This window comes from Electrophorus electricus, chromosome 18, assembly GCF_013358815.1.
Source record: "Electrophorus electricus isolate fEleEle1 chromosome 18, fEleEle1.pri, whole genome shotgun sequence".
NCBI classification, from domain to species: Eukaryota; Metazoa; Chordata; class Actinopteri; order Gymnotiformes; family Gymnotidae; genus Electrophorus; species Electrophorus electricus.
In genome coordinates, this window is record NC_049552.1 from 1,566,222 (window position 1) to 1,590,120 (window position 23,899).

Here is a 23,899-nt window from a genome sequence, read left to right on the forward strand (position 1 = left end):
TGTGCGTATACAGGTGTAAAGTGTCTAGCTTGTACCTGCTGTGTGTGTGTGTGTGTGCGTATACAGGTGTAAAGTGTCTAGCTTGTACCTGCTGTGTGTGTGTGTGTGTGCGTATACAGGTGTAAAGTGTCTAGCTTGTACCTGCTGTGTGTGTGTGTGTGTGTGTGTGTGCGTATACAGGTGTAAAGTGTCTAGCTTGTACCTGCTGTGTGTGTGTGTGTGTGTGTGTGTGCGTATACAGGTGTAAAGTGTCTAGCTTGTACCTGCTGTGTGTGTGTGTGTGTGTGTGTGTGCGTATACAGGTGTAAAGTGTCTAGCTTGTACCTGCTGTGTGTGTGTGTGTGTGTGTGTGCGTATACAGGTGTAAAGTGTCTAGCTTGTACCTGCTGTGTGTGTGTGTGTGTGCGTATACAGGTGTAAAGTGTCTAGCTTGTACCTGCTGTGTGTGTGTGTGTGCGTATACAGGTGTAAAGTGTCTAGCTTGTACCTGCTGTGTGTGTGTGTGTGTGTGTGTGTGTGTGTGTGTATACAGGTGTGTGTGTATACACACACACAGCAGGTACAAGCTAGACACTTTACACCTGTATACGCGCACACACACACACACACACACACACACACACACACACAGCAGGTACAAGCTAGACACTTTACACCTGTATACACACACACACACACACACACACACACAGCAGGTACAAGCTAGACACTTTACACCTGTATACGCACACACACACACACACACACACACACACACAGCAGGTACAAGCTAGACACTTTACACCTGTATACGCACACACACACACACACACACACACACACACAGCAGGTACAAGCTAGACACTTTACACCTGTATACGCACACACACACACACACACACACACACAGCAGGTACAAGCTAGACACTGTGTGTGTGTGTGTGTGTGTGTGTGTGTGTGTGTGTGTGTGTGTGTGTGTGTGCGTGTGCGCGTGTGTGTGTGTGTGCGTATACAGGTGTAAAGTGTCTAGCTTGTACCTGCTGTGTGTGTGTGTGTGTGTGTGTGTGTGTGTGCGTATACAGGTGTAATGTGTCTAGCTGTTACCTGCTGCCACCCAGATGGTGAATCGTATCCAGGTGAGAGGACTGAGCTTCATCATCAGAAACACGTTGAGCAGAATACTAAGCCCAGGGATGAATGGCACCAGGGGAACCTGGAGAACACGCGCACACGCACACACACGCGCACACGCACACACACACACACACACACACACACACACACACACACACACACACACACACACACACACACAAATAAACCAAACAAACACACGGTCACATTATTTAAGTACATTTACTCTTTGTACAGTTTTCAGTCTGAGCAAACAGCATAGTCTCTGCAGTCTTACCAGTTTAGATCCCCATACACACCAACCTTTAGTCACAACAGACACCAACCCTGAACCAGACCTCACCAGTATGGCTCCCCATACACACCAACCTTTAGTCACAACAGACACCAACCCTGAACCAGACCTCACCAGTATGGCTCCCCATACACACCAACATTACACAGCAGCCTTTAGCCCTCCATAAAACAAGCTTTATTTAAAACCAGGTTCTTCACACACTATAGCATCACCGCCCACCCTCCCCAGTAGCAGTGCAGCTACTGAAAGTGTCGACTGTTGCAGAATCACACAGCAGCCTGTCACAAAGTCTCTCTGGGCTTTGGCATATACTGCCTACCTGCACCCTGACTAAATGTTTAAGGTTTTACTCAGAGACATCATACGCTGTACAGTTCAGCAGTAGAGAAAAGTCCAGTATTTATCTGCTGGTGTTTTGCTGGTTTTGTGTAAGCAGCTGGTTTGGATAAACTGATCACTGAAGCAGAGATCACACCCTCAGGAGTGACACATGACTCAGAGTCTCTCTTAAGGACACAATTATCAGCAGGGGATCAAACACTGCGACTGTTTGAATCATGGACCGTTTGCTCTGATAGTTGGAAAGTTGCACCACACACACACACACACACACACACACACACACACACACACACACACGCACACGCACACACACACGCACGCACGCCCACTCAAACGTCTCAACAGTGTGTGTGTGTGTGTGTTTCACCAACTATAGGACCAGGAAACTGTTTTTGACTCTGTGCTGGACTGTGTGTTCCAGTGCTGTCTGTGTGTGTGTGTGTGTCTGTGTGTGTGTCTGTGTGTGTGTGTCTGTGTGTGTGTGGTGTAATGCTGCTCTGAACTATTGTAAGTGATGGGTCTGCTTCCTGATAGAACAGATAAGAGAGTCTACTTCATCAATATGAATCTCACACACACACACACACTTCTTGTCTCTGCTCTGATTGAGGGGAGAGACTATAGTGAGAATATTTTGCTGAACCAGGCACTTAAAATAACTTCTGAAGAAGACAACAATATATCAGAGGGATTACAGTGTCTACTGTGCCCAAGGCTTCAACACACTGACTGACTCACACAGCTCTGACTCACACAGCTCTCTTATGTGCAGATGGCTACTTGACTCCACTGCACTGTGTCCTTCTCTTGTGCAACATTTCTGGCGTAAAGCAACTCCTGCCCTGCGCTGTGCGACTGGACGTGACGACATCTCACCTGGAAGGTCTTGGTGATGGTCTGCTGTTCATGGACCCAGATGAGGAGCAGACTGACGATGAAGGCCAGGCTGAAGACCACCACCAACAGGACGAAGCTCCAGACGGGCAGCTGCAGGTGGCTGCTCCCGAACACGGCCACGCAGCTCAGCGACACGGCGCTCACCATCAGGGCCAGCACGGAGAAGGCCACCACATCGCCCGGCTCCCGGTCGCCCAGGGCCCGGCCCAGGTAGGGCTCCCAGCGCGCCTGCAGCGTGCCCGGGGCCCGCCGCTCTCGCTCCGCCTTCTCCCGCTCCACCAACTGGAGCTTGTCGGAGAAGGATTCGTACTCTTTTAGCTCTCCGCCGTCCTGCGCCAGCGTCTGGGTCTCTGAGCCGACGCCCTGGGGCGCGAGCGGGCAGGGTGAGGTCGCGTCCGTCACCACGCCCCCCGCGCCCGAGGCGCTGCTCGTCTTGTCGGGTTGGAAGCGAAGCACGATGATGCTGGCGGCCACGAAGGTGTAGGCCAGCAGGGTGCCGATGGAGAGGAACTGCACCAGCGCTTCCAGGTCAAAGATCAGTGCCAGGAAGGCCATGAGACTCCCAAACACCAGGATGGCGATGACGGGGACCTTGGTGACGGGGTTGACGCGGGAGAAGATGGAGAAGAAGAGGCCGTCTTCCGCCATGGCGTACACGATCCGCGGCAGAGAGAACAGGTTGCTAAGCAACACCGTGTTCATGGCTGGAGGAGAGCAACAGACACTCAGGTAAAACAATATAAAACAAACAATAAACAATATAAAACAAACAGTACAAACCACCAACCAACACTCAAGTAAAACCTGAAAAACCACAACAGAGGAGAATTATGTAAAACACTGAAAACATGCAAAAGCTTAGCTAAGAAAAATAAACGTTTCTCAGAATGCTTCCAGGTATTCATCAGATAAACCCATGAGGGTTTATATACAATAAACTGAACTGAGGGTATGACTGTCTTCTGGAAATCAGCATACGTCTCATGCTCTTATTGCAGTCCACCTCGTTCCCTTTTTAAACACACCAGATGTACAGATGCTGCACACCCATCAGAGTTTCTAGTTCATGTGTCTGACCACATCCCTGGAGGACCGCAATGCTGCAGGGATTAGTGTCCTCCTCCTGTACCACTGCTACAGTGCTGCAGGGATTAGTGTCCTCCTCCTATAACACTGCTAGTGCTGCAGGGATTAGTGTCCTCCTCCTGTACCACTGCTAGTGCTGCAGGGATTGGTGTCCTCCTCCTGTACCACTGCTACAGTGCTGCAGGGATTAGTGTCCTCCTCCTGTACCACTGCTACAGTGCTGCAGGGATTAGTGTCCTCCTCCTGTAACACTGCTACAGTGCTGCAGGGATTAGTGTCCTCCTCCTGTAACACTGCTACAGTGCTGCAGGGATTAGTGTCCTCCTCCTGTAACACTGCTACAGTGCTGCAGGGATTAGTGTCCTCCTCCTGTAACACTTCTGCAGTGTTGCATCTTAGTGCCAAGGCCTTTATGACCTCAGTCATGTGGGCTGTGCTGTGACCCTCCATGAATGCAGGTTGGCCCCACTGTTTTAATCTCTTTTCTTCTACTTACACTTAAACTCATGCTGAAAAACAACACTACGACTCAGACAGGTATAGATACACACACACACACACACACACACACACACACACGCAGAGGCTCACCACAGATAGACCCCACAGCCACGATGAAGCCAGCCCAGCTGTACCCGCGTCTAAAGAAGGCGTCGGACAGCGCCGAGTTCGGGTCGAGCGTGTGCCACGGAACAATCAATGTCAGCACCGTGGAAACCAGGATGTACGCGGTGGCAGCCAGGCCTAGTGAGATGGCTGTTGCTATGGGCACGGCCTTCTGAGGGTCCTCGGCCTCCTCGCTGGAAGCTGCGATCACGTCAAACCCTACAAAGGCGTAGAAACAGGTGGCCGTTCCTGCCATTACCCCAGACAGCCCATAGGGGGCGAACCCGCCTTCCTGAGCGCTCCAATTGGCCGGGTTGGCCAGCATGAAGCCGAAGACCAGGATGAAGGTGATGACCAACATGCTGATGGTGGAGAAGATGTGGTTGAGCCACGAAGACACACGTACGCCAAATGAGATGAAGACGGAGGCCACCAGGAGGATCCCCGCTGCAAGGAGGTCTGGGTAATGAGCCAGGAAGGGCACGTCCCAGCGCATCACATAGCTCTCCGTGAAGTTCTGGATGCGGTGGTTGAAGATGGAGTCCAGGTAGCCGCTCCACGCCCGGGCCACCGCAGCCCCACCAATCATATACTCCAGAATGACGTTCCAGCCAATCAGAAAGGCCCAGATCTCGCCCACAGAAACGTACGTGAACATGTAGGCGGAGCCTGTCTTGGGGACGCGCGCACCAAACTCAGCATAGCAGAGGGCAGCCATGAGAGAGGCCACGCCCGCGATGAGGAACGAGAGCACCACGGCCGGCCCAGCCGTATCTTTGGCGACAGTTCCCGTGAGAACGTAGAGGCCCGAGCCGACCATTCCGCCGACCCCGAGCATTGCCAGGTCCAACGTGGAGAGACAGCGCTTCAGGGACGTTGCCATGACGTCATCCTCTAACGTCTTCAGCCTGTTCACCTTCTGACAGAACCTCACAGCTGGGGAGCAGGCAGAGACACACAACGCCATGGCGACGGAGAGGGGGCGTGGCAGGCGGAAGTCAGTTCAGATGAGGTAACAAGGAATGGGTCAGAATGTCAACTAGTCCATCTTTCTGACAGCTACACACGTCCCACAAATCTGACAAAGACAGGAGACAATTAGAGAGATTGTGTGTGTGAAAGAATGAGAGAGAGAGACAGGAAATAGATAAAATCACTTAACTGGTAAAAAACTGTCAACAAGGTATCAGAGTGACGACCCTCCCCTCACAGTATTAATCTGGGAAGTTACTGACGCATTTGGGCCCTTACAGCCAGACTGTTCAACAGTCTCTTTCTCCATGCCAGCAAACTCAGCTCCCCGAGACCGACAACAAATACTGAACAAATGCTGAATAAATACTGTATTCCAACAATATGGTGTTCTTAAATGATTGCACTGGCTGGTACGTGCACTGGTCAGTGTTGCCCTACAGGTTTTCTGTAGCTCATATTTGTTTACACTTATGTTCTTCGTTTGTGTTACACCATGATCCTGGATTAACGTTATTTCCTTTCACGCTATACCTGCGCTATACCTGTATATATCTAAAATGACAATACAACTTGACTCCACACACTCAGTATCTGAATCAGCTCCGTTTCTGCGGGTTAGATGAAGTTAAACGAGTCACATTTGACTGATCTTGCTTTCAAACAGCGTTATTCTGTTATTCTAGATCCACGGCTCGTATTCTCTCTACCACACGTTAAATCCGCCCCATAGTCACAGCGTCCGGCTCGGCTGCGGGTGATTGATTAGGCTGCGGGTGATTGATTAGGCCCCGGTAAACCTGCGTCCGTTACTGGGGCGCCACCAGTGGCACCACGCGGCGCTCCTGCACGGATGCTCCAGCGCGCGCTCCCGGGCCTGATAGGTGACGTTTCCTAGCGGATGACCGGCGGCTTAACGCGGCTGCGTTACGTAATATTTTCTCCATCTGAACCCATTTCCTTAAACCCCCGGTGCTCCGTTCACATGCGATGCTACGCACTTAAATATTGTGCTGCTCGCGTTACAATATCGTCTGTTGAACGGCAAAACTAATAATTTAACACAACATCGAGCGAAGCAAAAGCGTCAGTTATTTAACACACCGACGCAGCTCAAATAACCCACGTAAATGTAACAGCTTTCGCCGTCGTTTCACGGCTTCCCTGCAGCCGGTGGTTTGCGTTGCTCGTGCTGAAGACAAGGCGCAGGTGCGAAACTCCGCGGCGCTTCCACGTTAATCCGGATGCAAAGAACATGCAGTGGCGCGTTACGCATATGAGCCACAGAGTAACGGTGCTGCCGGTTACCTTCGCAGAGACCGCGGCTTTATCCGGGACCGGAGCGTTTGGTGAGCGCGAGATCACCGGGATAACCGCAGCGCTTACGGGCGAGGGCGCGTGCAGACGGAAAGGCCTTTGTAGTTCTTAAAGGGACAGCGCGTGCGAACGGCGTTCCGGTTCAGAATCTGACGGTAGCTGTCATTCATACACACGTCCGCGTACACAGTAAAGTACTTGTTTGATCTACAGTAGGAGTAAAAACATCATTTAGAAAAATGGCAAATGGTGTATATATAAGTGGCAACAGTGGCAAATGAAATGTTACTTAACTTAAGGATTCAGCCCCTTTTCTCATAGGAAGCCACCCGGGTGCTTGTTCAGTTTCAAGACTTGACTACGGCAACCCACAACTTGCCATCAGACCTCTACAACACATTTTTTTATTATTGAGGTGAAGATTCATGATAAGATCAGGCTTAGAACTGTCATATATACCGTACCGCCATAGCTTGAAAATTCACAAAAAGAAACACGTTCGCGTTTGTGTGTATTTTTTATTCTAGATATAATTATATTTTCCTGTAGAAGACACTGTGGACCTCAGTGAGATTCTTAGTGATTAAATAAATGATTCAGGATTAAAAGAACATAAATGAGTGACGTGGTGTTATGTCTCACCCTGCTACTGGAGCTCATGTTATCAATGAGGCCCTTACAGGAACAGCACAGTGAATATGCACTGCACATACACAATTCATAAACTAACTACATAAAGTTGGCCAGCTTCAGTTCACTGTATCACACACCACAGATGCTCAGTCAGATCCTTCCACGCTGTGTGATGGCTGGTGAATGTGCTGCCACTCTGTTATCCTCCCAGAGCTCTGGCATGGTGTCACAGTAATGCTGCTACAGCTACAGACATGGAATCAGACCGGTGAGCAGAGAAAGTTTTAGACAGACGTTTTGTTCATATTTACTGTAGGTGCAAATAATTCTGGAGAGCTCTGGTATTTTGTGGTGTGATTTTAATCTGTGTCCTTAAGTACTTTGGTTCTTAATAATTACGTTACCAGTATTACTGATACTGTAATTATTACTTTATTTTATTTTGTAGTTTGTAGATAGGTAAGTATTGTGGTAGATAAAATCTAAAAACATGGAGGTGTGTGTGGTCTTTAAAATGCTCAGATGTGCATTTAGTTGAAATGTGTTCTAACTTCAAGGTTCAGCCGCTTAGACTGAAAATCAGTAACTATGTGCTTATATATACAGTCCTCTTAAATGAAACTGTGGTTTATCAATGAATTCATTTCCTGATGTCTTTCTCCTTAGTTGTGCCTGATAAATGACTGATTTGGAATGTTTTCATATTCATGTTTGTTGTACTACCAAATACATAATCAGTGATTTCATTCTTCTTAACTCTTTTAATCTTATAGAGTTCAGACATGGTCCCACTCATGATGGTGGGGAAACTATATCTCATCTGCCACTTGATTTTTCATCTGGTAACACTTACATTGAAGATGCATATTTTCTCCAGATTAGAGGCCCATTATGAATTATTTTCCATTCCCGGTTGTCTTGGTTATGTTTATCAGTAATACTATTTGTTGCTGCATTTCATTAGTTGAATTTGGATTTACTAGTTCCCTCATTTCTTATCCCATGTTTCATGTTTTCTAATTTGATTTATGATTTGTTATAATCAAATGTTGCCGCTAGAGGGCACTATAACACAACTTGATATTGAGAAAGCCGCAGCCATTTAAAATAATTACCAAAGGCGGCTAGGACAGAAATCCCAGTCACACCAACTATTCCCATCTATTTACATAACATTCTCACACACTGGTGCATTTAGTGATTATAGCCGTTCGTGACAAAAAGAAAAACGAAGGAGGATAGAAAAAAAATCTAAGTTTTATTTTATGAACAATGACCACTGGCTAAAGAAACGCAACAATTCGGAATTATTTTTTCTTTTTCAAGAGACCGCATGTCTTAAATTGTGTTTTATGAACATTTAACTATTTGAACTATCATTGGTGTTACTGAGTTACTGTAGCAACTCGTCGAAATCCTCAGGGTTTAGTACGGACTGTATTTTAAACTCTGTCCATCTCAGCCGCTTTCCTAGAGACAGACAAGTTGATGCAGTAATAGGTTAGCTGGTGTAAGTAGACGCGGTTCAGGGGCGCTCCTGAGGAGACTCTGGTAACCAGTCTGTTCTGCAGTGAGACACTTTCACTTCGCTGGTTCACTACTGTGGATTTTCTCCGTTCCAGCTTGTTTCCAAACGCCTGTTTCTGCACGTTCTGGAGAAAACGCCACCGCTAGGCTATTTAAACCTTTACAGCCAAACTATGTCTTAAATATTTTTATCAAAACCTTTGAGTAGGCTAGATTTCTGTATTAAACCGAAAATTATGTAATAAAGATGAACTGAAAGATTAAATATTTATTGTTCATTCTTAAATAATACTTTAAATAATCAAATCCTTAAATATGCAAAGCAACTTCAAAGTAATTTGTGGAAATTATACACAAAGCTGTATAAATAACTCACAGGGATAAAGGTTATTCATATGACCAGGACATGCCTAAGTTTGAATCCATTAGCAGTCCGGCAACATGTGACGCTGCAGCGCAGAGCGGTTTCCTATTGGTGGAGGAGTGGGGCTTTAATGGGGGATTTCTAATCCAGCACTGTGCCTGCAGGGATTTTGTAGTTCCGCAAATACTTTCACTTCACTCCACTTTCTGGGAATTGAGTTACACGCGGCCTTCCAGTTCCTGTCTCCTTCATTTGGATTGTTCCTGCTTGCATGCTAGAGTAGCTCACAGAGGAATACTACATCACAGGCCAGGTCACGATGTTCCGGACAGCATAGCTCACACAAGCCATGTCCACCTCCTGGCTACAAATCCATGCAGGCTGTAACACAGCTCTATACTTGGAGGTTGTTCATGTATTTCTGATGATAGTAAGATGACATTGTAGGCTCCTTTTGTGCAGAAATCAGGGTGATTACTAAGTTCATTTATTCTTGCAACATGGTGTTATTGCACAGTGATCTCAGGTAAAGGACTTACTATAGAGGGTAATGGAAGAATCCCATAAACAGGAAAACTGATTGTAGGTATGTCAATAATTGATATTAAATGTGATGGGAAAACAACCATTCCAGCAGCACAACAAGGCCACAGTAGGTTTGAGAACCTGTTATTGTTTCCAACTGGCCCGAGATTTCCAATGATTCCTGACTGAAGGTACATGTGATATAATAAGTTTATTTAATGTAAATTGATGTAAATCATATAAATTATTAGTGGCAAGACAACAGGCTCCCTTGTGTCCTTATGAGTTGCTTTAAGACTGTGTGAAAGAGATTTATGCTGCTAGATATTACGTTGAAGGATCACAAGTTAGGAGAACAAGTTAGAAAAAGAGGTCACATTGGCATGCTGTCCTCTGCTGGGACTGACTGCCTAAAATATAAGATGTGAGAAGCTGAAAAGTGAACTTACCTAGAAACTGCTGTGTCACAATGAAAGTAAAATTCTTATTGGACGATTTGCATGCGACACCTCAGTCAGAGAGAGACAAAGCAGAGTTTAGAGGCGGTTAGCTGGGACAAAGTTGACTCTACATGTTAGTCCTCTATACGCCTAAACTTTCTTTAACTCTGACCAAAATGAATTTGGGTTTGATTTTTACCTGTGCAGTTGTTGTTTCTGTCAAGGCAGAATGTAAGTACATATATATACTTCAGAACTCTGTGGTGAAGTACACTGTGGACTGTGATTGTTGTATGTCTCATGTACTGTGACGTTTTGTATAATCATAAGTAATTTTGCTTAAAAAGATAAATCATTTTAACTACATTAATTATATATGAAACATTATAAAGGAATAGTGATATCATGCTAACTGGAACTGTCACTTACAAACTGCTCATTGTTTTCACTTGTTAAAGTGATCTTATGGAGTGACAAACCTGAGGTCACCAAACAGATCCGCCGCGTGTTTGATGTGTGCAGTAACATGGCCTTCCTCCTCCTCTTCCTCAGTTGTGCACAGGGATTTATACATGTCTCTCTGTTCTGATACGGACAAAGAGGACATGTTTGGACTTGATAAGGAGGAAATGTACCACGCTGACTTCAGCCAGGGGAAAGGGGTGATGACACTGCCGGAGTTCGCAGATCCTGCCTCATATGGAGAAGGAGCCTATCAGCAGAGTGTTGCTAATGCGGCAATTTGCAAACAAAACTTGGATGTTTGCATAAAAAGTTACAAAAATCCTGCTGAACCAATGAGTAAGACATTACAGTGCAACACACATTTGCTCGACAGGCACACATTTATTTACAAGAATATGACAGAGGGACTATTGATATGATGATTATGTGACTATGTCGCGGTGAGCAGTGAGGAGGCGGAAGCGTGTGCGGAGAGGAGCGAGATTTATTGAGGGCAAATCCAGAATCAGAGTCGGTATAACGGTCCAGGCTCACAGAGCCGACACGGAGATTACGGGGATACATTACAAAACAAAAACATACGAAGGGGGAAGCAGGCTAGGATAACATAAAGGAAGGCTTTAAAACACAGACCAGCTTTCATACATCCACCCAACACAATGAACCGCAAAAATACGGAATCAGGGTTTAAATGCATGAACTTAACAAGGTAGAAACGAGGGGCAGGTGTGAGCATTCAAACGAGGGCGGAGAAAACAAAACTACGGCATGGAGCTAAAATACACAAGACAGGGAAGACACGGATCTGGGCGGGACTGACCGGGACAGACTATGTATTGTGACAGTTGTGGCGAGAAGTAAATGTATAGATTATTAAAACAACTTTGTTTTTTTTTAAAAAAACTTTGTTTTGTAATTTTTTTAATGTGGTCAAAGCTCTTTATTACATTCAGCCAACTTCTTATCTAGTACGGTCAGTACAGCTTCGAAAATTATACTTGAAAAATATTGTTTATCTGCATTACATAAGAAATTCTAAAAGTAAAATAACAATGTTCACAGTCATTCAACTACAGGTTTGCTTTGTAGAGAAATATGGTGATATTTGGCTTTTTATGAGTCAAACATTCAGCATAATGAATACATATAAAATGATGAATCACATACATTAGTAATGATTTAGCATTTTGGTGTATATGGATGTTATAATTAGTATTTTAGTATAAATTCAACATTTAAGTTCTAGGATTCTATAATGAAATCTAAACATTGCATGAGGAATTATACCTGAATTACTCTGTCCACAGACCAACCACAGAGCTCTATTTACTCCAAGGACGATGTGCAGCTGGACACTAAGAACACCCTCATATGTCACATCACTGGGTTCTACCCACCACGCGTTGGAGTGTTCTGGACCAAGAACAATGTAAACGTGACAGATGAAGCCACTCTTAGCAGATATTACCCTGTGAATGATGGAAACTTCATCATATTCTCCACACTGAGCTTCACCCCCAAGCAGGGGGACATCTACACCTGCTCTGTGCAGCACAGTGCCCTGGAGATACCACTGACTAAAACATGGGGTGAGACACTACAATGGGTTCAGTAACGAAAGCTGCTTATTGTTAGACAAAATACCATAGAACTGTTTCAATAAAAGCTAACTATGAAATATGAATATTATTTTAGAGATTATTCACAAGACTATAATGAATATTAAATGAAATATATTCAAGTTACTATTATGAATATCCCAATGGATAATCTGTATGAATTAGGAGAATGTACATGCTGTTATTTATTTTTGTGTGTTTTATACAGATGTCAAGGTTGACGAGCCCAGTGTGGGTCCCTCTGTGTTCTGTGGGGTGGGTCTGGCTGCAGGACTGCTGGGAGTCGCTACTGGAACCTTCTTCCTCATCAAAGGAAACCAGTGCAAATAAGAGTCTCATTGTAAAACTGAGATTTTTGTTGTGTGTCCTCAATTGTAATTATTTCTATTTTATCATTTTGTCATAATTTTTGTTTTTAACTTTCTATACCTTATAGAATAAATATTGCTATATGGGACCTAATTTAATCAATACTTATTTTTAAATAAACACCAATCATTTGAGAAAAACCTATTGTAATTAATTCAAATTGAAAGGTGACCGTATTTGCATTACAGATAAAAATACAAAATGTAAAATAAAAAACAAAAGTAATGAGATTTCATTTTGTAACCTTATTCTGCTTAGAATCTTACCAAAGGTTGGCTTTAAAAATAAACATGGCTAAATAATGCTGTATGTTTCAGAATTAAACTGTATGTATTAGCTGTTTGGCATGAATACAATGCAATCATTAGTAAACAAAATAACATTCTCTGTTATTCTAGTTTCTGCTGTCTCTGCATTAATGAGGATGTACATATTAAATGTAATTATGAGTGAGAGAGATATAACTGCATTCTATGTATTCTATTTGAGTCTTAAGAAAAGATATAACATTACTGATAGTAACCTTAATCATTCACAACCTTTCATGCAGGCTGAGTCATATAATGCTGGAATTGCAGGTATTCAAGGTTAACTGTCAGAATACATGTCAAGTGTAACATTTTTCATGTCCAGAATACACATTTTCATACACTAGCTTGTAGAAAAGTAAGGCACGAGTAGCATAAATATATCTTAGAAAAAATCCTGAAAAAAGCATGCTCTTATTTTTAAAGTGCAACATCATAACAGAAGCATATATAATTATATATAAGCATATACATAATTATATAACACACAAATAAAAGCAATTCAAGGTGCATTAAAAATTAAAGTATCAAAACAAAAATATAAAGCTATCTCTGTGAAAAAATAATTCTGTTAAGTAAAATAATGCAGATAGGTCTCAATTTGAAAATATAATATAATATAATATTAGAGTATTTCTAGTGTTGTCTTTCAATTGGTTCCATCTACAAACCAACACAGACACTAAATGTTGCTTCTCTACACTTAGTGTTCACCTTAGACATGATTAACTGATGAGTTCCTAGTGGTCTGGTCTAACCCTGTTTGGATTATACTGCTTGTGCTTGTCATACTGGGAGCCAGTATGAGGATTTAAGCATCAGGGTGATGTGTTCTATCTTTTTGCTTCTGGAACCATAGAAGTTGCATTTTTAATCAGTTAAACATGTTTCAGTTTCAGTTCAGTTCTTCTAGGAAGTCCATTAATCAACTTTGCTAGGAATAAATTCATGGATGAGTTTCTCATGGTCTTGTTTTGACAAGACATTTCTAATTTTTATATATTTTATATATTTTTGAGTGTAGCAGTTAGGGACTGTACTGTACACCTGTTGTATGAAAATCTCATTAATGCACTTTAACATAAAAATGGATCACTCTATACACATGCCTGGTAGCACACACGCACACGCACACGCACACACACACACACACACACACAAATAAATATAAGACCACAAAAATGTAAGTATGAATCAGTAGGGACATTTATGTTACTAAAAAACACAGATATATTAAAACACTTTTATTACTTTAACACCTAACTGTTGTAATCACTAGCATGGTGAAATGCATTGATAACACTACCTAGCAACAACCGATGAGGTAGTTTTGCTGATTCCTATTGGTCCGCTGGTTGAAACATCTTTCTGACCTGGAACTTTCTGTCTTAAACTCTCTCAGTTGTTGGAAAGTGGATGTAAGTGACACAAAATGTTCTTCAATTTGCAGCTGTTGCTTGTAATCACTGCGGTGTTAGGAACGGGTATGTTTGCATGTACAATTATTTTTTAATCCAATTTGAATGGAAATAATTATATGGATATTAAATATTAGGAAGAATATGTTTTTAATTTTTAATTAAACATTAGAGGATCAAAAGTCTTTATTCATGTACTCATATGTTAATGTAGTCATGTCTAAATTCCTGAGTGGCCCATTGTTAGTTTAAGCATTTATTGTAAATTAATGTAAATTCATGAAAACTATCAAAGACTAGATGACTTCTGCACTTAACAGCACATTGTTATTTATTTGGCTGTGTTCGATTAACTATTTGTCCCCCTTTTCTTTATTCTCTTGGCAGATGGATATTATCATTACGTGATAGCAGAATGCCTCAGTAGTTCGTCAGCTCTCACAGATGTGGTACTCATTGCTACATTTTATTTTAATAAAGACCCAGTATTACGGTTCAACAGCACTGTGGGGGAGTATGTAGGGTTTACTGAACTCGGAGTGAAAAATGCAGAAATCTGGAACAAAGGGCCTGAAGTGCAGCAGGCGAGAGCTCAGCTGGAGGGATACTGCAAAAACAATCTAAGAATTGACTACTCTGCTGTTCTGGATAAAGCAGGTACGCCTACACTGATGAAAGAAACTGTGAAAACATCACAGCTGATGACTAAAACAGTGTGACACAACGCCTATTTAGATGCAGATGTTTACAGTTTTAATGGGTGTCAGAGGTCGTTATTTAGATGTTTTATGATGTTGTTATCCAGTCCTGAGGATGCTTTAAATCGTGTGACACACACATTAGTCATTCTGTTCAATATCTTCATTATATTCAGAGACATTTTCCACACAGTAGATCGTTAAAGCACATGGACACACAGACTTTACAGCAAACCTCAACGTTGTAAAGACTCAACAAATTCCTGATCGGCATACCTACGTAACTGTTTTGCTAGACTTCAGAGTCTAGCTCTGAATACAGGGACCAGGTTTAGATGTGCGTTCAGGTATTTAATTATAGAATATCATAATATTACCTTTTAATGCTTTTTTTTAAACTAAAGGCAAAGGCAAAGCTTCTGATAATGAAGTAACGTACAATCAATAGCCAATACTTTACTACACGAAGTATTTTAATATGGAACACAGTCAAATACTTCCAAACATGATGCTGTAACAGTTTGTGATTATTAAGACATATCGAAGTAAAACTGAAGCAAAAGCTTAAACAAAAAGCTTAGAGTATCACCAGGACAATTAAACACAGATATTCGTATAGGGAAGTATTCTGAAACTGTACACGGCCATTTAAAAACCGCTGTAACGTAAGAAGGCAAAGCAGGATGAGGGAACGAGTTACGTTAAACAAACACATACATTTATTCACACAGAAAGCTAGCATAACATCAAACACCGACAACAGAACCATAGGGGTTTATATACACACGTAAATGACAAACGACTACAAACAGGTGTGACACATGGGGGGCGTGGCCACATGGATGAACACACACACACACACACACACACACACACACACACGGGAAGATACTTGGGAGGAGGAGCCGTACCATGACAACAGCCATATAGTCTTCATTTTTATCTTCCTAATAGGTATCAATTAGTATGATTTACATTTTCATAAATGTTATTCATTGTTATTTATTGATATAATATTGATTTTAAGAACGCAATAACAATATCTCTGGTAACTGCAGTAAAGCCAAAGGTCCAGCTGAAGTCAGAACTGCAGTCTGATGGCAGTCGTCCAGCCTTGCTGATGTGCAGCGCGTACGACTTCTACCCTCCGGTCATCAAGATTTCCTGGCTGAGAGATGGTCAGAAGGTGACCTCTGCTGTGACGTCCACCGAGGAGATGCCTGAGGGAGATTGGTTCTACCAGATCCACTCCCAACTGGACTACATACCCAAATCTGGGGAGAGGATCTCCTGTGTGGTGGAGCACGCCAGCTTCCAGCAACCCATGGTGTACGACTGGGGTGAGACTAAAACATTTCAGATTATTACAGCTCTTTTGTAAAAATTCACCCTTTTCCTGACGTTCTGAATATTAACTCTTTGTCTATAATAACACTGCTTATTCCCCACAGACCCGACTCTTCCTGAGTCTGAGAGGAACAAGGTTGCTATTGGAGCTTCAGGGCTGGTGTTGGGGATCATCCTATCAGCTGCTGGATTCATCTACTACAAGAAGAAATCCACAGGTCAGAGGAACTGGGAGAGACACTTACTGATAATGATTCTTATGAAGTATCTGCATATTAATTTAAATGATCATACAATTATTTATATTAATATTATTATGACAATTTCCTTTGACAGGGCGAATCTTGGTGCCAAGTTAAATGTGAGTAAATGTTTAATAACCATAAACCTGTAACCTTTTTGTTTGTAATTCACAACTTGGATTTTGATCATATTTAAAGACAGTCTACTTCTGTTGAAAAGCTGACCATTACCTCTCACACACTGAAATTCTTGCAGGAACTTGTGTTAATACGGAGAAGTCACCTTTGACCTCAAGGATCAAAGAAGCGGAGTCTATGTCACACCTTTTTTTGTATTTGTTCTCTCTTCATTAAACTTATTTTAAATAGATGATTTATCTAAAAAAATGCAATTTTTTACATGAGCATTTGCAGGATAGTTTTTTTTTTTTGGTATAAGACATATGAAAAGAATAATGTGAGTCCTGTTAGAGATCTGAACAGAAATAATCCTGTGTGTTAACTCATTCTACTATAGATACTGATTGCTTAGACATATACAGCCCTACTACAGGTTTATAAAAGATAGATCATAATCAAATCTTCAATTTTAAGTGCATTTTAAATGCATTAACTCAAAGAAAAAATGGTTACTGCTACCAAAAAATGACAAGAGTTAAATGTTGTGCTGAGATGGATAAATCTGTCCTGTCTGTAGTGTTCTCTGCAGTCCTCTTTAGTTCTGATTTTAGAGCACATGCACCCCCTCTTTCTCAGTTAATTTAATGGTTTTCACTATAATTATATACTAACATATTGTTGTAAGTTTTTTTGTTAGTAGCTTGATAAGTGTATAATATTTTGTAGTGGAATTGCCTGATGATCAATGTCAGTGTTTTATTGCTCTAAATAAACTTTCCTTTCTTTGAAAAACAACCGTGTTTTAAGTCTCTCAGTGAAGTCAAATTGCTGAATCTGATGACATTAGTTGTCAGAAGGAAGTGCTTTACCACACTAAAGGGTAGGATCATCATTACATATTAACTTTCCCCAGACACTGATGATGTAGCAGTGATCGTGCCCTGTTATTGGCTGCTTTATGATAATGGTTTAGTAACAATAAAGACTTATTCAGCCTGTTTACCTTATAGTTTTAAGTCCATTTGGCATGCAAAACCTACGACAATGGAACATCAAAATGAAATGATTTGAGAGTTCTCTGATAAACACACCAGAAATAATTTATTTTGGTATGTAAGTTCAGCTAAACCAAGCTGTCTGTTTTATCCTCCAGCACAGTAAAAGACATGCTAGGCACAGTCAGGTTCTTGGTATGTAAACTCCAGTTACCTGGAGTACCTTCCTTATAGTTTGATGGCTCTATCTGACCAAACGATAACAATGCCTTTAATATTCCTTTATTACACACGGCTATAAAAGAAATAAGAAAAACGAAGTGAGAAATCAGTTTGTTTTTGATGTCAGCAGAGTTTATACTCTGTTCCCTTTGTCTAACATTTGGCAAATATACACTGACTTGGTTGCGGTTGTTTGTACCACAGGCTTTCCTTTAAAGGCAGCCTCTGAACTCTGCAAGGTAATGTTCTCGTGGTTCTTTCAGTGTTTCCTTCCAGGGTTGTGCTTTGCTTGCCGCTACAGTGATTGAGGACTTCGTTCGATCCTTCGCTGCCGAGTCCCTGCTATGAGTGTTTACTAACAGCATGTTTGCATTTGCCTTTTTAAAGATTTCGCTCCTTTATGCTCGATGCTGTACATTATTTTATAAAAACATCGCTTCTGTCTACTCGCATCTCTCTCCCTCCCTGCTGCTGTAACAAAATAAAGAAATATAAATGAAACAAAAAATATAAAAAGTGTGGTTTGATATTAGCAGTCAGTTCTCTATTCTCTTATTCTAACCAAGCAAATGGCCTACAACACTGTACCAGTAATCATGCAACATCTACATATGTATAAAACCACATTAAAAACACACACAAACATTATTAAAATATTTAAGTGATTACATTTGTTTACATATGTGTAATATGACATATATTTTTAACAGTAACTTCAGTCAATAATGCATTTGATTTCATATGGTTTTCGTGTCATGTGTTTAGGTACGCCATACAGATTTTTTGCCTTAGAGACTCATTATGCAACAGAATCCCTGCTCTGCCATTGGCTGAGATGTGGAGACGTGATACTGAAATGTCTCCTGCATAAAATGCCAGCATCAGGGGGATTGTATGTAGGCTACACCCATCCACCCAGTTCCTGTGATTTTGTAGTGGAAGTTTAAACTGTAAACAAGTTTCCGTTATTATGACCCAATCTATGATCATAAGATACTCCAAAGAGGTAATATCTATTTGTGCCTAAGGGTTTCACAAAAGGTTTTTGATCTACAAATATAAAAATATTTAAATGGTTAAATACTAAACAAATTTAGAAATGGACCCTAGTTCCTTATTCCTCAAGATTTCCCCCACCTTGACACCTCAATGTCTGTTTTATATAGTCTGTCATCATCAACAATGTTTTCAATTTCCTACGTCATTTAACATGAATTTTTGTTTTTATTCTCTTTTTCTTTTAACATAATGGAATTGTTGTTGTTACATGCAGACTGTATATAACCTGACAGAGCCATGCAGGTTAGGCTTTAGGTGTAAGTGTGACGCTGCTGGCCCGAGTGCCGCAGGGCGCGGGGCAGGACGCACAGACAGTAAACATGACTCTACACTTAACATTAAAGAAAGAACACAAACACATTAACGTGACTACACAAACTAACGTTACGGCTACAGAGCTCAGAATTAACACACATGTAGCGACAACGACCAACAGGGAGCACACACTGACAGGGGTTTAAATAGACAGACAGACATTCAACATTAAACCCTGTGCCTGTGTGTGCAATCCCGGGGGTCATGGTCACAAACAGTACACATGTGACTCATGGGGGGAGGAGCCTTCCGTGACAGTAACAGCATGGTGGTTTGAAATTAGCATAGATAAAATACCTCAGGTTGTAAGTAGACTACTACTCAGTAATATAATACAAGTTACATAATTCCAAATTCAGTGTTTTGGCTGTAAAATCAGCATAGTTCTTCACACAGCTATGCAATTTCACATGCAAGGTCAGAAGGAAGTTGTCATACATAAAACAGGTCACATGATTCTTAGCTCATCCCTTATTGGTGAAAGTGATGCTCTGACAACCATCCCTTTGTCACAACCATCCATGGTCTCCGCTGTGGGTAAATACAGCAAAACTAATAGACGCTTAGACGCTGCTCTGTGTCCTGTCTCATGTTCCTTTGTGTCACCTGTGAGATGGTAGTAAGCACAAGAGGTGGTTTCCAGGGTGGGTGGTGTCTGTACAGAGTGAACTCTCTGCATCCTTCTGGAGCAGGACAGGTCCTGGATGCAGGAGATCTGGTGGGCCTCCTCTCCTCTGCACACGGACCTGCCAATCTCAGTGTTGGACACCCACCTTTTGGACTGTAGGTGTGTCATCAGCAAATTTTAGCAACTTGATGGTTGGATTGTGTTATAAATCCTTCCCCACCCACCTGTCCTCAGTGTTCCGCCTCCCCTGAGTACTGACGTCTGTCACTCATTCCCTGATCGTTAACAGCAGTGCTTATATTCCACCCCTTACTGTTGCATAGTCTTGTACTAGATAATGAACTAGTGAATGCTCATCCCTCTCAGATGTGTTTTGTTCATTTTTGGTTTGTTTGTTTTTGCCAATGTATCATTTTGATAAAACTCATGCACAAGTATCTGCTATCTGCTGTTGCATGGATACTGCCAGTCAGCATGGAGCTGATGATGGCTCCCTGAACATCAGAACACTTTACAATCAGGAACACATTACAAGTCCCAATCTCACACCATCTAGGTGGAGTCTATTCTTCATAGAGTTCCAGTATAGCAGCTCTTGGCTGGTGGCTGAACCTCTACGCCGATACACCATGCTTTGTGGCGTTGTGCTCAGTCTGTGCCTGTCAGGTGCCCACATGGAGCTCTTGTCTCTCCTTCAGCATCCCTTCATCATTCATTGATCAATTGTCATTGATCTCCCAGTCTTCAACGGCGGAGCCGATCTCTATATCCTGTCTTTGCATCCCTCTTCTAGGCATCCTCACTGTTAAGAAGACGGCAGAAGAACTTTTTCATCAGACATTCTGCCATATGAGGCTACCTGAGGTGACATTATTCGATCAAAGTAGCTAATTCACATCACAGTGAACTAGTGAACAACTTGAGTAATTGAGGCTTAAGGTCTTGCTAAGGGTCCAACGGTGGCTTGAACCAGCAACTTTCTGATTACTAGTCAAGTACCTTAACCACTGAGTCACAAAGTAACTTTACAAATGTATGGGTCCAGATCCCTAATGAGTCCAGATCCATGGGAGGACTCAGGAGAGAACCCATCCTCTTCCTTGGGTAAAATAAACCAAGTGACAACAAAGAAGAGATCATTTGGCTCTTTGAGGATAGCACCGTCTCATTCCTGGACTGCCACAGCAAAGGTTGGAGGGCGCTGTGACAGGTGGTGTATGGGGTTTGGCTGGGTACTAGCCAGGGCGTGACATTGAGCAGAAGATGGGCCAGTTCCATAAAATATTGTCACGGGTCATTTATGGGGTTCAGAAAGCTGCTTTTATACAAAAAGACAAAATAAAGTACAAAGTTATTTTTCACTGAAAACCCAGGCAGAATATATCAACACTGATTTAAGACAGCAACACCAAGCTCCAGGCCTCTAGTTTCTCTCTGTTCAAAATAAAGGTTCAAGATAATGTCTAGTTGACTAGTCTGTCCGTGTGAGGGTGTAACGATGAGCGGTGAGGAGGCGGAAGCGTGTGCAGAGAAGAGCGAGATTTATTGAGGGCAAATCCAGAATCAGAGTCGGTCTAACGGTCCAGGCTCATAGAGCCAACATGGAGCTTTTGAGAATACATGATTACACGAGACAAGGGCTAGGATACACGAGTAACCAAACACAAACAGCGGCTAGAACTAAACACACGGAAGCACACAGGGGAAGCAGGCTATAAGAGAGACTAGGAAACATGAAGGTACGGAGCACAAACTTAACAAACACAATGATTCAAATATCCAAACACATAAATGCAATGAAGTAAACACGCAATGAAGAGCCAACGCACAGGCATCAAGACAGGGTTTAAATACATGAACTTAAGGCTAGAAACGAGGGACAGGTGTGGAAAATACGGACTGGAACTAAGGTACACAAGACGGAAAACATGGATCATGGAAGTTGGGAGGGATTAATCATGACAGAGGGACATCAAGGTCTGTCATGTCGCCTGCGTCTGTGTGCGGTCACATTACTAATGATCAGAACTGCATATCTAGTATTTTGCTGAATAACATTTGGCATTATTTGGTGTTAGGCCTGCTAACATATGAGTGTCTGCTGTAAATGCTACTGCAAGGCTCCACATCAATCCTTCCCCCAGACACTAATGATGCATCAATTACTGCACTGCCGTTGTCTTACATGACAAACATGCTTTTGGTTCAATAGACACTTTTCTAAAACAGTCTGATTGTTTTGTAAAACACTGCCTAAGAGAACTTCTATTAAAGCAAAAGTTTACTATCAGTACAATCCCTCTAGGGTGTGTGTTGACATATGTAGATTAGCTAATATAATGCCACATGACTTTGGCACTCTCTGTCACCATGGTGACCATGGTGGAGCTCTCTGGGTCTTTCCAAACCGGATTTACCTGACAGTGCTCAGTTTACCACACAGCTTCTCTAATGATAGTCGTGTTTTTCCAACTCAGATCTTCCTCATTGTGTGTTGTTTCCTCTACCACTGTCCTACATCACAAACATGCTTCAGTCCAGTAGGAACTTTTCTGAAGACGTCTGATTCTGCTGTAGTTGTGGTTTCATTTGGTTTAGTTTGGTTTGTGCTAAAATTTCTCCAAAGGACTCTGTGTCTGTTTAGTGGCTATGATTTTCGCACAATCTAGTATTATGTAGCCTAGAAATATAAGATAACTTACCATCTTAGGTGCACAACATTTGTTTATGCAGCATTTTATGCAGGTTTAAAAACTGAATAAAAGCTATATAATTTCAGTATTCAAACTGCTAAATGTTGATTTAAGCTCATGAATTAGGTCTGCTGTATTATTACACAACAAAGTGCCATAACCCATGTTAAAGATGTCTTTTTGTTAGGCTACTGAAAGATAACTTTAAAAATCTGATCACTGATAACTTTTGTGCCAAGATATTGAATGTATGACCAAAATATCACTGCTTTGATTTGATAATAAATGTTACTAATAATTTACCCAAATAATTTCATTCACCAATAAAAGTGAAAACAACTTGTTTCAGTGTTTTCAGACTGCAAACCTTAAACATGATATATTTAGAGAAAAAAACATTTAACGTAATCTGTTTGGAACAGCGATCCCAAACCTGTATGGTTGTTTGTATGAATTTTTAAAATAATTTTTAGAGGAACGCTACTGTAAAGAGAGGAACCACTCCTTCAGTATTACAGTGTTACATACTGTTGGGTGATTCAAACTGATTGCCTGTAGTATTGCAGTGTTACTCTTACTGAAAAGGTGAAACTCACTTTATTAACTAGATCACCTTCAGGTCTGTACTGGTGTTTTGTGCCAGGGCTCTCCATACTGACTTTCCCCAGCAACTGATAATTCAAAACTATTCCTTCCCTCTGATTGGCTGACTTGGTGAAACTGGTTTAGGCAAAACAGGGACTTTTCCACAGCGGTCTGGCTGCTCTGTGGCTGTAGTTCATTTGGGTCACGCTAACATTTCAAAACTACAACAGCCCATGCTGTATGGGCTGATTGTCTGCTGAGGGTGACAACTTTCCAGACTGTTCAGGGAGCATTTTTTATTCCCTTATGATACATCAATGTCAAATTGTTTCAAATATATTTCTGTTGTAACACATCAATGATCTATAAATACATTTGTAATGCTACTTAATAAACAGTAATTAATGAATGCATAAAAATAATAATAATAATAATAATTATTATTATTTCAAACCAGTTTTACCTGACTTTGCCCAGTTTACCATATTTTATCTAATTTTTTTTTAAAGCTAATACCATAAGACTACAACAGGAGCATTTCAATCAACTGTGTACTGTTCTCAAATGTACTATCTGTAGTACTGCAGTGTTCTGCCCTTTCTAAAAAGGTGAGATTAAGATCACAAGAGAAAGATCATCTTTAATACCTGATTGATCTCATACAGCATTCATACTTCATCACTGTGCGCTCCATAC

The 23,899-nt window shown here is 41.8% G+C and overlaps 3 protein-coding genes and 1 long non-coding RNA gene across 6 annotated transcripts in view; 2 read left to right on the forward strand and 2 right to left on the reverse strand.

Annotated features, from left to right (window-relative positions):
• slc7a4 (solute carrier family 7 member 4) overlaps positions 1–6,736 on the reverse strand; it is a 9,413-nt gene extending 2,677 nt beyond the window's left edge. The window contains exons 1-4 of one of the 3 annotated variants that reach the window (XM_035536020.1): positions 6,623–6,736; positions 4,328–5,420; positions 2,630–3,354; positions 1,084–1,192 (exon numbers count right to left, since the gene is read on the reverse strand). In XM_035536020.1, the coding sequence (XP_035391913.1) occupies positions 1,084–1,192; positions 2,630–3,354; positions 4,328–5,309 (1,816 nt within the window). In that variant the 5' untranslated portion in view covers positions 5,310–5,420; positions 6,623–6,736. The other 2 variants (XM_035536022.1, XM_035536021.1) reach the window with 2 other exon arrangements.
• Positions 6,737–9,594: 2,858 nt separating this feature from the next.
• Positions 9,595–10,681, reverse strand: LOC113568311. The gene is made up of 3 exons (XR_003409576.1): positions 10,600–10,681; positions 10,130–10,136; positions 9,595–9,606 (listed from the first exon to the last, which is right to left on the reverse strand). It is a non-coding gene; the product is annotated as an uncharacterized LOC113568311 (long non-coding RNA).
• On the forward strand, positions 10,198–13,034 carry LOC113568310 (RLA class II histocompatibility antigen, DP alpha-1 chain-like). Its single transcript, XM_026996499.2, has 4 exons — positions 10,198–10,351; positions 10,673–10,921; positions 11,893–12,174; positions 12,413–13,034. Exons 1-4 carry the CDS (start codon positions 10,252–10,254, stop codon positions 12,532–12,534), a joined length of 753 nt encoding a protein of 250 aa, XP_026852300.2. The 5' UTR covers positions 10,198–10,251; the 3' UTR covers positions 12,535–13,034.
• Positions 13,035–14,274: 1,240 nt separating this feature from the next.
• Positions 14,275–17,501, forward strand: LOC113568313 (H-2 class II histocompatibility antigen, E-D beta chain-like). Its single transcript, XM_026996502.2, has 6 exons — positions 14,275–14,365; positions 14,687–14,956; positions 16,056–16,337; positions 16,449–16,562; positions 16,681–16,705; positions 16,843–17,501. The coding sequence occupies exons 1-5, from the start codon at positions 14,314–14,316 to the stop codon at positions 16,701–16,703; spliced, it is 741 nt and encodes a 246-aa protein (XP_026852303.2). The 5' UTR covers positions 14,275–14,313; the 3' UTR covers positions 16,704–16,705; positions 16,843–17,501.
• Positions 17,502–23,899: the final 6,398 nt, after the last annotated feature.